A 13,689-nucleotide genomic window follows, 5' to 3' on the forward strand; every position below is an offset into this window, starting at 1 on the left:
GCATCTGTACTAATGGATGGACCCACAAGGCTAGTTAACATTGTAAAGTTGAGTGTTTCAGTCTAGTTTCAGTCAACTGTCTGTTAAGATTATTGGATTTTTGTTGGAAAACTTGAGTAGATGTACTTTGAATTTAAATAGCTGTGTCAGGACAGAAACTGCTGCATATGAAGCAGAAGCAAAACATAGGCACCTGCCAGGAATATTTGAAAGGTTAGTGAATTTTTCACGTAACCAGAAAAATTACATCAATAGCTTAAATTAAAAGGCCACATGGTATTCTCTGAAATTAACCTCAAAGTGTCTGTTTTTGACTCTACAAAAATAAAAATCGAAGAGAACTTGTTCTAAATATACTCCATTATGGGGTGAAACCCCCAGGCACTGTGGGAATTTTCAGCCATGCCAAGGTTTGAGAGCGTGACTAGGCATTAATCCCCCATCACAAAACCAGAATGCCTTTGATATATAGTTATCTGTCTGTCAACTCCCTGTCCAGGGAATGTTACAGCTCAAGACTGGGGAACCTGTTGGTCAGATTTTTAGTATAGCTTTATATGGACAGAGTTGGAATAAAAAAAGGTTTTGCAGATTAAGGTAGATGTTGAAATACAGGTAGGTTTTGCAGATGGTAGAGTTGAAATACCTTGCACAATATCTGCTCATAGCAGTGACCGGAACCAGACATAGTGTCAGTCCCTCATTTCCAGAATAAATTTCACCAGACAAAAGTTGCAAAAGAAAGAAACAGCATCTGTAATGAGTGCTGTAGATTTACCACATGAAAGCTAAATGTAGCTTCCATGTCTCTGTAGAAGCATTATTTGCATAATATTAGCTACAGCTTCGTGAGATCTGACAGATGAGCCAACTCTGGTAAAGAGAGCTAGATAAGCAGCATGATGCTATAATCAGAAAGTCTCACTGTAAAGTGTGCCAATTAAGTTAGATTGCATTCTTCTTTCCTTCCCATTTAAAAAAGGATAAAGGATTTTTGAGATAAGCATGTGCTAAGAGATTTCTTGGAAGTGACCACTGCCTAATTTGGTCCTGCACAGCTGTTCCTAACTTGTCTATTGCTCTCCTTAAAAGATTTCCTTTGCATAGCCAGAATACCAGAGATTATTTCAGAACAAAAATGTTAGCTTCTTTTCAGATGGGAGAATTATGTATTTTGCAGCAAAAGATAAACTACACAGAACAGCAAAGAGCCCCTCTTCCTCCCAAACACAAACTTGTCAGAGACAGTAACGCTATACTTTTATTTTTAAATGGGGAAGACATTTCAGACTGGATGGGCATTTGACAAACTAATCCAGACCAGGCCCATGGAGAAGGATTTGAGAACAAACCTCTTAACGTGGATCGTCTTTGGCTATTGAACCTTATGACTTCGGGATAGCATGCTGGGTTTTTGTTGAAGTCTGGTTCCTTAGGAATATAGGGGAGCAGGCACTGGTTTGTTGCTATAAAGCTATTCATGTATTCTGGGCTGTATGCACTCATTCGCCATCGTAGGTTGCACTTAAATGTTAGCCAGGGAACGTTTATGTTTGTTTGGGGGAGAAGGTATGGAGCACTTTGGGGTGGAATGGGGGGGGAAGAGACCATGGGCTTATAAGAATGGAAGATTTCGTTAACTGATCCAGAATTTGTATACCTTTGTTTCAGTTAGTTATGAAACTATTTTTAAAATAAGGTTCTCTTATGGCTGGGCGTATGGCAACAAATCAGTGTTGCCCTCACAATGCATGTACAACCCTCTGGTAACTGGTGTTTGCAGCCCAGCGTTCCCAAGCAATCCTAAACCACCACCACAGTGTGGCATATGGAATTGGAAAGAGGAAGCGACAGAATTAGGAGAAGGGGAAGACTTCATAAGATAATATTTTGATTTCACAACTCTAATGCTTGTGGTCCATGCTCTACTGTGTTAGCGAAGGTGGCAACAAGGGAAGGTTTGCATGGCAGTTAGCACAGACTACCAAGGGAAGTGGTGAATTCTCTCTCGAGGTTTTCAAATCAAGACTGGATGCCTTTCTGTAAGATACGTTTCAAAAAATACAATTACATGGTTGCCTGGGTGAAATTTAAAGGCCTGTGCTATACAGGTAGTCAGGCTAGATGATCTATGGTCCCTTCTGGCCACAAGCTATGAATGTATAAGTAGGTTATTAAAGCAATTTAGTGAATTTAAAAAGAAATCTTCAAGACTTCTTTTAGCATCCTTTTCACAAACTTTTTAAAGACTCCAACTACCTATCATAACCTTAAATGAGAACTAGGATTTACTTAGACATGAGCGGGACAAGCAACTTTTTAAATACGTCTAGTCTCTCGTGTGTATTGTATTGGTGGTCATGCTTCATCCCTGTCAACTAGAAGAAATGACCTGATAGGCAAACGTGCATATTTCCTGAAATTCCTCTTGGCAAGACAGATGTTTGAGAGGTCCTGCCCTCTCCACAGCATATCAGTACACTCAGCCATAGTTTGGCATCACTACAAAGGAAAAACAAAACTGTCTACAGGAAACCACCAATAAGCCACTCAGCTCTGCAGGGCACCAGACTGAGTTTTACTGCTGCCTCAAATTCATCGCAGTCATTCCAAGATTTATATAATCCAACAACAATTAGAAGTCAATCAAGCTAGAGGGGAAGGAGCCAGTGATCTGCAGATTAAGAGAAATATTACGAGCACTTAAAATTTGTTTACACAAAATTTGTGCCACTGAGTTTGGTGGTAGAAGTCAGCCAACATCCATTCATTATATTTTCATGTGGAGATTAAAAGATTTGCACTATCAAATTGCTAAAATAGTTACAAGACAAGGCCAAGACATCCCTCTAATAATGCAGACTGCACACTTGTATTAATAGTCATATCTGGGGTCCCAAAATGCCTTATGAACATTAATTAAATGAGGCCATGCAGCATGCAAAATCTATGGTCTACTGATGGGAAAACTGAAATACAGAAGTTAAGTGACCAGCCCAATCACGCAGGAAACCTGCAGCAGAGTCAGGAATAGAACCTAGGTCTCCAGAACTCCTGGATTTGGCATAACCCCAAGACTACCCTCCTGAAAAAGTTCAATAGAGTTATGCACAGCACAGTCCATGTTATCTAATTCCATCTCAGAGGCTCTGGGCAGCAGCCTCTTTTGAAGACAGGTCACAAACAATGGAAAGAGCACAACTGGAATCTTCATGGTCTCCATGTTCACTGTTTCTGGTGGTTGCTTATAATGGAGTCATTTGTTCCACTGATACAGCAAAGCCAAGGTTGCACCACAGCATGAATTGAGGTTGGTACTTTAATACATAATTCAGAATTTCGATTCACTTCACTAGGAAGTGAACTGGAATACCTCCAAATTCACTATAAGCTGGTTCCATTATATAGTTACATCTTACTTTCCCCCAATGAGGATTTTAAAATAAAAAATTCCTGATTCTTACTTCAGGGAGATGGCTGAGGAAGCCCACAATGCTCAGCCTAGCTACTCCATTTCTTTCTCCTGCTTGCTGAGTGAACATATTGTATGTCTCCCCTTGTCTGTTCATCTTTGATAATTACACTGCCCCTTACACCGCTTCTGTTGCCAAATTGCAGATACTGGCAGTAACTGCAGAAGGAGGAGTTCCTTAATCTACCTTAAGCATCACCTTAGCCTGGCACCTAGAGGACAATGAACTCAGAGTCAGCCTCCATGTATCAATCTGAAAAGATTTTTTCAGTGAGCCAGGATTTTACAGTGAGCTTGTAATTGGGGTCCATCCTGTGTAATCACCCCATTCTGAAACATCCAAAGCATATTTTTTGCCCTACTTCAACTGATTCTCCAAACAAGTAGATTTGGAACAGCAGCCACCTAATTGCTCCTACTGGAAATACAGACCTTCATGGCCATCTTCACGAGGCAGCATTCAGCCAAACAGGTCAGTGTTGGCCAAACAGGTAGCACGTGATGCTACTAGGCAGGGATCCAAGTTCAGAATTATGCTTCTAGGCCAGTGGGTTTCAACATTCTCATTTGCAGTCCCCTACAAAAATTCAAATGAAGGCACAGACCCTTTTGGAAATCTTAGGCAGTCTACAGACATCCCCAGGGTCCACAGACCACAGTTTGAAAGCTATTGTTCTAAGCTCCTAGACCATTGGAAACTGAGGTAGAGGACATTATTCTGCAACTTATCCGGTGGGACATGAGTTTTGAAGAAAACATGACTACACTAAGATTACTACTTCTCTTCCTACAAGTAGGATGGTGTAGGATCTCACTTGGTGCACACTTACTGCACAAGGCCCTTTTCCCTTCCAGCTCATTTCCATATATGGAGTTTGACAATGTATTCATGTGACTGCTATGATTTGTGTTACCTTTAATACCACGGTCTTCACCCCAGGAGTTCTCCACCTTCCATTTCTCAAACGATCCTTCTTGCCCATCCTGAAGGAAGGAAAGTAAAACATACATTCAGTGGAGAAATTCCTCAAAGTTTGACAGTCTACTTCTAAAATCATTGCCAACAGAACCACCAACCTGACAGATATCTTTGATGCTCATGCTAAGTAAACTGGTAGGCAAACTCTCAGAACAAAGGGATTTTAGAAGCAGAAGCACTGACTGTTGTAAGAAACGGTCTCCTTTTAAAGTAATCTGATTAGTTGAGGTAATTATTCCATTTTTCTATTACAAAACACAGCTACATTGTGTTTTACAAGACTGAGTAAGTCGCAGTCCCTTTTAAAAACTTCTAGTACTTTGCACAGTTGCATTATAAGCATTCTTTATCTGTTATTATTGGACTTAAGGTCCAGAACCTATGTTACTTGTTTGACAGTTTCTCCAAGAACGTTTCTATTTGCAGGACTGTCACAGTGAAGTGTCTTAAGTTTATAAAATTTTCCCCCACCCTCTTGAGTTAGACTCAAGTAATTCTAACAGATGAGAGTATTTGGAACTATTTCTAGAAACTTTGGTAAGATTTTAGAGAGCTGTTTCTCCCTTCCTGTGATCATCCTTGCTAATACGATTTGAAAGATGTTTACAGTTTCTTGGATAACCTGCACCTTGCATATCCACCTATAGAGTATCTAGTCTACTCAAGTCCTTTCCGAGTTAGAATCAATGCACGCAAGTCCCCAAACTAACATGTCACATTAAAAGGTACTCAAGCTCCCTGGAGGCAGCATTCCATCCTATTGGAAGGTGTGTAATGTTCTTAGCTAATGAGGAACAGATGTGCCCAAAGAGTCACTTTTTAGAATCAGCAATAAACAAATGGGTAGTTTAATCTAATCAAGGCAGAAGAAAATGCCTTGGGCAATTTGTCTGTATTTTTCAGTGAATTAGCTCAAGCCATTTTATGTCTTAGATAAAACACAAGATGTGTAACTTGTGTAACATTAACACTTGTGCCTTCCCATAAGCCCTATGACACTTCCCCTATTGACGGGGAATTCCTGTTATGGGAAGGGGAGGAAGTTATTTTGGTGAAGTACTTTTCCTGTTCACATTCACAGCCTGGAAGGTCTCTTTCCATATACTGTTCTTGACTGCCAAGTCAGGGCAGAGCTACTGTAACTCACCTGGATACTATAGGGGCTGCTCACTGGGCTTTTTCTACCCTGATAGCCACACTTAACCTTTCAATGGAGGCTTCCCCATCACACACACCACATGACTCAGCTTCAGTCTCCCTCGAGACACTCTTCCAGATGGGTGCTTATTAGCTATTTCACCACACTTTTTTTTAGCCTCCTCAAAGTAGACTTTCACAGCCTTCATGGGGAACCATTGCCTGGTTGATATTAAAAAATGGAAGCCAGTTAAGACCCCCAAGAAAGGCTGTATACCACCACACAATCTCAAATGTGAGTTACTATGAGGCCTAGCTGAACTGTTTCAGCTAGTCTGAATCCACACTGGCTTTCAGAATGTTTAATGATCAGTTAAAGCTTATTCAGTTCAAACTGAACCAGTTTAGTGCCAATGTGGACTCAAACTAGCTGAAACATTTCTGCTAGACCTCGTAATGCCCCACAGTGCAGTGGTGAAATCTCCCTGGTTCAGCTCAGAAGCAGTGCATTCTGGAACTAGCGTATAGTTAACTGGGAGTCATTGCAACTGAAACAGTTAGGGCATGGCTTGAGAGAAGGGGAAAACACGAAACATTCATTAAGGCAAGTGCGGAACCCTGAACTGTTTGTGCTTAAACTGGTTCAAGGACAAAGAGCAGTTCTCTAGTGTAGTCAAGATTGCATTCCATTCCAAGCTTCGTTAGCACTCTAGCACATATTCCACATTCTGGAAAAAAGTCTAGTCTGTTTTCACATCAAGCAGCACACAGAAGCACTGAGAAGATAACCCCCATGTGCTTACTAAATAAGATCCTTAATCCATAGGCTTCCCCATAGCAGCTCCCATGAAGAACTATGAATTCATTTCTTTCCCTTTCTTTTGGTATTCTGCCCTCTTCTGTGATTTTCATGATAATGCAGAGTTAACTCTGGTCTTTGGAAAAAATCTGCCCCTTACCTCCCTTTTGTACCCACATCTGTATTACTGTAGTTACTACACTGAAGTTTTATATTTTTGGGATGAGGTTGGGAAAATACTTTAAACGAAGACAAGGGTCCTTAAAATGAGATACTCAAGAGATGTATCAAAAGTACTAAGTTGAGTCCACTCAAGCACTTTGACAAGTAAATTGAACAAAAGGTTATGGTTTTGGAATGGTTTAGAAATACTGGCATGGATTAAATGTGCCTCTTCTGCAAATAAAATTACATTGTAACATTGAGGAAAATCCCATTGCAATCAAAACTGTTTTAAAAAACAGGTAAAAAACCACCAATGCTTTGATGGATTCACAACTACCTTTGAAAGCTCCTTTAGATTAAAGTCAAGGTTTACATAAGACAACACGTTCAAACAAAAACACAACCTAGCTATTTTAGTAAGAAAAAGGCCTTCAAATTCTGGACATCCTCTAGAGTTAAAGCACCACCACTTCAAGACATCCATTTCTCACATTCAAGACCCAAAGTATATATAGTCTATATATGGGAATGTGTTTTCTGCTTAGCAGATCTTCCTTACATTTGTCAAAATTCTGGACAAATTTTAGGTGACAGTATAACAGAGCCCATGCATTGATTCGAATAGCCAGATTTGGTATGCAAAAGTTAAACTCTGATACACAAACCCTCAGAGGGTCAAAAATATGAGCTGCAAATCAAGGAAGCAGAATGTGAGGAAGGAATTTCTACTTATACAAAGCTTTTGCTGTTCCAAAAAAAAGTTGTGTGAAAAGAAACCAGATTGCAGCGTGAGTCACTTTACATTCCTTTATAAGGTTACTATACAGATATAAACCTGTAATCAGTGTGAAGTTTGTGTAAGAATTTCAAACAACTAAAAATGTATAAATCATTTTAAAGCTCTAAATTTCAGAAGTCAATAGAATATCCTTTAATCCTAATATTCACACAAGATTAGTTCTGTAACCGGACACCTGAAAAGCATGTGTGTAAATTGTAGAAGACCAGTATGTAGAATACTATTGAATTTTGAAAAGTAGTTCTGAGAAAAACTGATGACTCAACAATCCCATGTCACACCCTTGCACAAAGTCCTGAGTCTCTGGGAAAGTTTTCATTAATATGTAAGCACTTACTTCTCAGACCAAGATTACTTGGTCTGGAAGAGATTACTTTTACAAAGGAATCTTAAAAACTTGGACTGTGTTCTGATGTAGGAGGAAATCTCAATTTTTCCAGAACACAAATAAAAGCTGAAAATTATGACCACTTTCAGGTATCCAAAGACATTGAGGTTCACATGTGTCTCCCAGAGGGCATTTCTCTGGTTTATTAGCATGCAGTACAGCTGTTGGCAGCGTAAAAGTGCTAAGAGCTGTACTGCTGTCTTGGGGTTTCAATTCTTCTCTCTCTCATTAGTGGGTGTGTCACAGAAGTTGTGTGCTTCTGATTGAGGGATTGTTAGTTATTTACTTGAACACCCTGCGGGAGGCAAAGTAGTACAAAGCTTGGCGATAGACCTAGTTTAGATTTAGCAGTGTGCTGTGGAGAGGGATGTGCTATCACCTTTGATTCCCTGGTCAGTAGGAGAAACCAGAATTCACATACCATTTAAAGCCAGCCACTGTATGTTTTAAATTCCTGGAAAACACAAGCCAAGTTTCTTTGCCCTTCTCAGAATTTCTGGGCACAAAAAATAAGCCACTGCCTTGTTGTCCAGGATTGTCCACTTGTTTGGAGAAACTAAAAATAGTAATTTACCAACATGTGACACAGGCAAATAAGACATCATAGGTATGATGCGCAGGTGTGATGTCCTGCGCATATGCTGCCCTTTAGCAGAGCATATAAAACTGCAGGAGAGTTCAAATACATCTGTGCAAACAGCACAAGTGCTTGTGGAGGAAATCTTACCTTCTCTGTGAAGGCAGTGAGGACCATGGCATGGGTCATCATTGATTCTCCAAAGGTTAATCGTTCTGCTTTGTTCATGTTCTTGACGGAGACACCGAACACCAGCTCATGATCAAACCTACAAGTAAGCCATACAAAGGAGGTAAACACAGAAGGAGGGATCAGTAAAATTTAATGTCCAGTGATTTATTGCACAGGGCTCTGACATACATGTAGCTCCTTTTCAAATCTCAAGTTAGAATAAATACTAAGCGGGCCAGTTTTGGAATGCCGTTCACCAAGTACTAGGGAATTCAAGTAACTACACAAGCTCAAGGGATGGGCTGTGGGTGCTACAAACCCTTCCTTTTTGCCTTGCAAGAGGCACAGCTGGGATATACTGCATCTAAGTTCCTCTCTCTTCAGCTAAGAATATTTTACATTAAAATTTCACAAGTGAATTAGCTACTGAGTACATTTTCAGAGTATCAGCATTTCAATTTACAGCCAAAAAAGGGGATTTAACAGAAATAGAGGTCCAAATGCACACTTGTCTCACTCATTTTGGGTAAAAAAATTGGAAACATTTTTTGGACAACATTTGTCACCGTAGCATTTTCAATTTGTAGCTGGATTGCCATGAAGAGAGCCCAGAAAACAATTGTGTTTTAATTTCCTGCACTTACACATTCAGGTCCATGATGCCCAGCTTGCTATAGAAGTATTTTCCAACATCGCAGCCGAACCACACAGCCTAAAAATAGGAGAAAGTAGTCATGCCTAGGCCACATCCCAAGATGGACTCTTATACCACAGAAGAGGGGGGAAAAAGTGCCACTGATTGGAAGACTACACAAACCTCGCCATCTTTAATGGAAACTGCAGCTATCTTCTTCAACAGATCAACAGGCTGGTTGTTGTAGAGTGTTTTTCTTCCTCCCACCACGTTGCCCAGGTATGCTACCGTGTATAGCTTGTTGTACTGGTTCTGGGGTCGAGGATCATTCACTAGACAAATCTGCCATGAATAAGATGTCACTAGTTAAATTACAAATCAATTGAAGCCTCAAAGAAAGAAGTAACTCTTGGTATATCAAATTAGTTCTGCTCTAGCTAGCTGACCATCCCATGCAAGTGAGGACAGCTTCAGCTGGAACAGAGGTTTACTGAATGCAACAGAAAACATGCTCTAAGCTGGTCTACATATCCTTAAGTGCTGCAAAGGAACATCATTCTATTCTAATTAATATTTTATCATCAAGGCCCCCCTGGCTAAGCCACTCGAGATCTTACAGCAGCATGAAAACATGATTCAAGTACAGTTAATCCATAAAAAACTCATCCAAATTCACACAAAACCAAATGAGAGGCGCAGTGCAAATACAAAAAGGGACGTCTATGTAGTAAGGAAGAAGGGGAAATAAATTCAAGGCTAACTGACTCAATAGATCGCTTGCTATGGGGAATGTGTGAGGCTGTGTAAAAAACCCTACTTCAGCAACAGCACATTGTACTATACGTTTAGCATTAAAAGGGGCTCCAGATACAGCAGGCATTGGTTGTATTCTCCAACCTTGTCTTCCATGTTGAAGAGGGGTTTGATGTGTTCCTGGTAGAACTGCAGTGGTGTCACAGGGCCAATCTTGTGGTAGTTCTTCTCCTTATCTCGGAATTCCCAGGAGAAGGTCTCAGGAGGGTTCCCCAAACAGCTGCTCACTATTCTGAATACCTGCACAGGAAAGCCGATATGGCATGAACATTCATCCAAGCCTTCTGTCAATTAAGCACCAAAATTCTGCAGCTGGGCCAGCGATAGAACTGCCATTAGTCAATTGATATCTTCACATGGGGACCAACTACAGAATCAGCTCCTTAATGTTTATATTTAAGACATCAGAATAACCCTATGCTGGTCAGTTTCCCCCATCCGGTACTAAGAACCCATGTTCTGCAACACCACCGAACATCAAATTAAAGTCCACAAAATCCTGCGCTTCCTCACCATGCTAGAAACACCACAGGTTCCTGCTCAAGCTTTTTGTGATTTTTCTCAGGCACTAATATATTCAATTCCCAGCTGTATGACTATAGTAGCAGTGAAATAAAAACATATATGGCTCAGCTGAAACACTGCCCAATCCTTAACCCTAGCAACTGCATCAAAGTGCAGTGAAACCTTCCCCTAGATAGAAGCTGTGTTTAGACTGTGCAATGGAACCAAAAGTGGTTACAGTTGAAGACCACAATAAGGACAGTTTGAGACAGAAAAAGTTGCCAGGCCAGCTGCCACCTTTCAGAAGGTGGCATATACAAATATTACCCTCCCTCCAGGTAGCACATACAAATATTGTTTGGGAAAGGGCTCTAACAACGTATGTCGTGTCTTATGGACGCCATAATCTGTTCTCCTAGCGTACATGCACAGAAACGTTTTCATTCTGACGGTACACACCTCCATTAATCACTTTTCCTTCTGCGAGATGATTTGGATTTCTGCTCTTTGGAAATCCCAGCATAATCTTCTGGTCTGTTTTAATATATTTAATAATACCTATATTTAGGGTTAAGTATAATTTTACTGAAGGGCTCTGTTGATTTTGTGACATCCTTGGTTGAAATACATAGTCCTGGATAGCTGACATGCATTTATTAATTTCTATTAGATTAAGGATCTTTGGCTAGATTTCAGGTGGACTGTATCCCTTTAAATGAACTTCTCTTTAAGAGGCCAGGCTAGTGGTGGTCCTCTATTATCCGACTATAGAAGTGCTCAACTTTTTTCCTGCCCTGAAGAACTTATAATCTAATAAGGATAACAGAAGAAATCAGTTCTTAAGTGGAAACAAGGGCATGGGCTCAAGTTTTTATTGGAGAAATTCCCACTTGTTTAGTTTTTATAGAACATGTTTCCAATAAAGGTTTTAAAGAACAAATTTAAATCCCTGGCCTCCTACAAAATGATTGATTCTCACACAGATTAAGTTTGCACAAAGATAACTATTGCCAGTGGACATCCCCATTTACCTCAGATGGGCCCGTTTCTACATCAAATTACAGAAATAAAAACAGCTCAATGGAGAATGCCTAAGGAAACCAACAGGCAAATTGGTTCCAACCAAAGGAAGGAAAAGTGATGGAGACGAAAGTCTCGAGTCAAGAGCAACCTTGCCTGAAATGGTCTCCTTGGCTTGTTTACCACCACACTTGCCATAGGCCACCCCTCAGTATCTCCAAAGCTTCCTCTTTCAATACCCAGGGGACACTTGTTTCAACTAAGCAGAGCTTTCTATCACTCTGGTGACAGCTAACACCAGGGTAATGTAAGGACACAGTGGCTTTTTGTTTTAAACGAAAACAGGCAGGGAGAAGGGCCACTGCTGATAAGGTAGAGTCCACAAAAAGAACACACTGAAGCCAGAAAAATTCAAATAAAATCTAGTGACCTGAACTTGTGACCTCCCACATGCTGCTTTGATAAGGGGAATGTATCTACTGGAACACAAGAGATTCAGTATTCACCCGAAGACTATGCAACTGCTCAGCTTCAGATAAAGGATTGGTGCCCATGATAAGGAAATTGAGTCATAGAAATTTGCAAATGAACTCAGTGGAGATGAATGGTGAATAAATCTGGTTTGCCAGGCACAAAACTTGAACTCTAATGTACAGAGAAATGCTTCTGAACAAGTGAAGCAAGACAGTATAGTCCACCTTTAAAACTGCTAAATGCTTCTGCAGGTTTAGAGTTGACAGCTGGCAATGCTAATTACAACATTTCCCAAGAGGAAATCCACTTAAATGGTAGTCAACCAGTAGTGTTGCAACAGGAAGAACAGGGGCTAACTCAGAGGAAGAAACAGCTTTTTTTTAAAAAAGCACACGCAACAACTCTCCAGATTCTGACAGAAATTAGTGCGCCATTAATGAGCTTTGCTTCCAGTTTCTAATGCTGGAAACTAGGAGACTCTAAACAAAGCAAATGAAAAATGTAAATCTGCAATGAACTCTAGGTCTCTGCCTTTTCTGAATTAACCAAGCCATCCCAGGAGGCTTCAAGTTAACACTGCAATTAAGCCCTCCAGTGGATGTCTGCATGCAAAGCCTAAAGATGGGAATCATGTTAATAATATTAAACTACAAAAAGGTAATTTGCAATGTACTGAAGGGTAGAATCAGTAAGGTAAGAGGTCATTTGGCCCCTAGCAGGGCATGTTTGATGGAATATAAAGGGTTTTGTTTTAACATACAAATGTGTTAAGAACACAGTACCAGTTTTGCTATCACCACATTTCTTATTCTAACTTTAGAACTGGGGATAGTGAAGCTGTGGATTTGTGCATGAATTGCAGCAATTACTACCAGAGAGGGATTTAGGAGCTCTCATTTACACAAGGCACAGAAAAGAATAATTTAACAGGAAGCTTTTGAGAAGTTTGCTGAAGGGAGGGGAAGGAAAAGGAGATTTACATCTGTAAATCTTCTCCAAAAGAGCTGGTACAAGATGACCCAGTGGGCCTGTACCATCAGACACTTCTGACAGAGGTATATCCATAAACTTCTGTAAGTAGAGAATACAGAAATGTATCTTTTTTTAGAAATACACATGGCCATATACACCAATCTTAACATACTATGGGCAATAAGTTTGCTGCTTCTAATCCATTACTGTTGGCTATTTGAAAAAAAACAAACTTAGAGAACCAAATAAGATGAAAATAGGGTATGGCATCTCTTGCATTTAAGCCAACCATACAGCAGCGCAAAGTGCTAACCTTTAAACTGTGGAGGGGTGAGAACCGGACAATGCACCCTACTTTAAAGCTAATTTGCACGTGTGAGACGCTGTAAATTCATACAGAGAGGTACTTGGATAGTTGGCCTTTAAGAAAAAGCAACTCGATTTCTTAATTGGGAAAGTGATTGCAATGCTGCATATTTAGCACAAAGTTTTTTCCACATGCTAACACCTGAGAAGCTGAACTTTCGTTCTTCTTTTCTGCTCTCATGGGGAATTTCTGCAACACCACGTGTGCTGCACAACTAAGTTTACAGTGGGTATACAGGACATAGTTTCCAGTTCTTCTAGCCCTTGCTAGTTAGACCAGGCTGTACATATTATTTTGGTCTCTTGAGAACAAAAATGCTGGGGTTTAGAGTCTGTTAACTACACCTGGAAGAGGAAATCTTCAGCTGGTGTAAAGTGTCCTAGCTCCACAACTCACCCAAGTGTTTAAATGCAATGGT

At 40.3% G+C, this 13,689-nt stretch overlaps 1 protein-coding gene across 2 annotated transcripts in view; it reads right to left on the bottom strand.

Annotated features, from left to right (window-relative positions):
* The window catches only part of BLMH (bleomycin hydrolase), a 31,777-nt gene that overhangs the window by 5,886 nt on the left and 12,202 nt on the right, over nucleotides 1-13,689 (bottom strand). For both annotated transcript variants that reach the window (XM_084650909.1, XM_084650908.1), the window contains exons 7-11: nucleotides 10,019-10,174; nucleotides 9,305-9,463; nucleotides 9,132-9,199; nucleotides 8,467-8,584; nucleotides 4,387-4,456 (exon numbers count right to left, since the gene is read on the bottom strand). In XM_084650909.1, coding sequence (XP_084507035.1) covers nucleotides 4,387-4,456; nucleotides 8,467-8,584; nucleotides 9,132-9,199; nucleotides 9,305-9,463; nucleotides 10,019-10,174 — 571 coding nt within the window. The remainder of the gene's footprint in view (nucleotides 1-4,386; nucleotides 4,457-8,466; nucleotides 8,585-9,131; nucleotides 9,200-9,304; nucleotides 9,464-10,018; nucleotides 10,175-13,689) is intronic.

This window comes from Lepidochelys olivacea (assembly GCF_965140295.1).
Source record: "Lepidochelys olivacea isolate rLepOli2 genome assembly, chromosome: 17".
Taxonomy (NCBI): domain Eukaryota; kingdom Metazoa; phylum Chordata; order Testudines; family Cheloniidae; genus Lepidochelys; species Lepidochelys olivacea.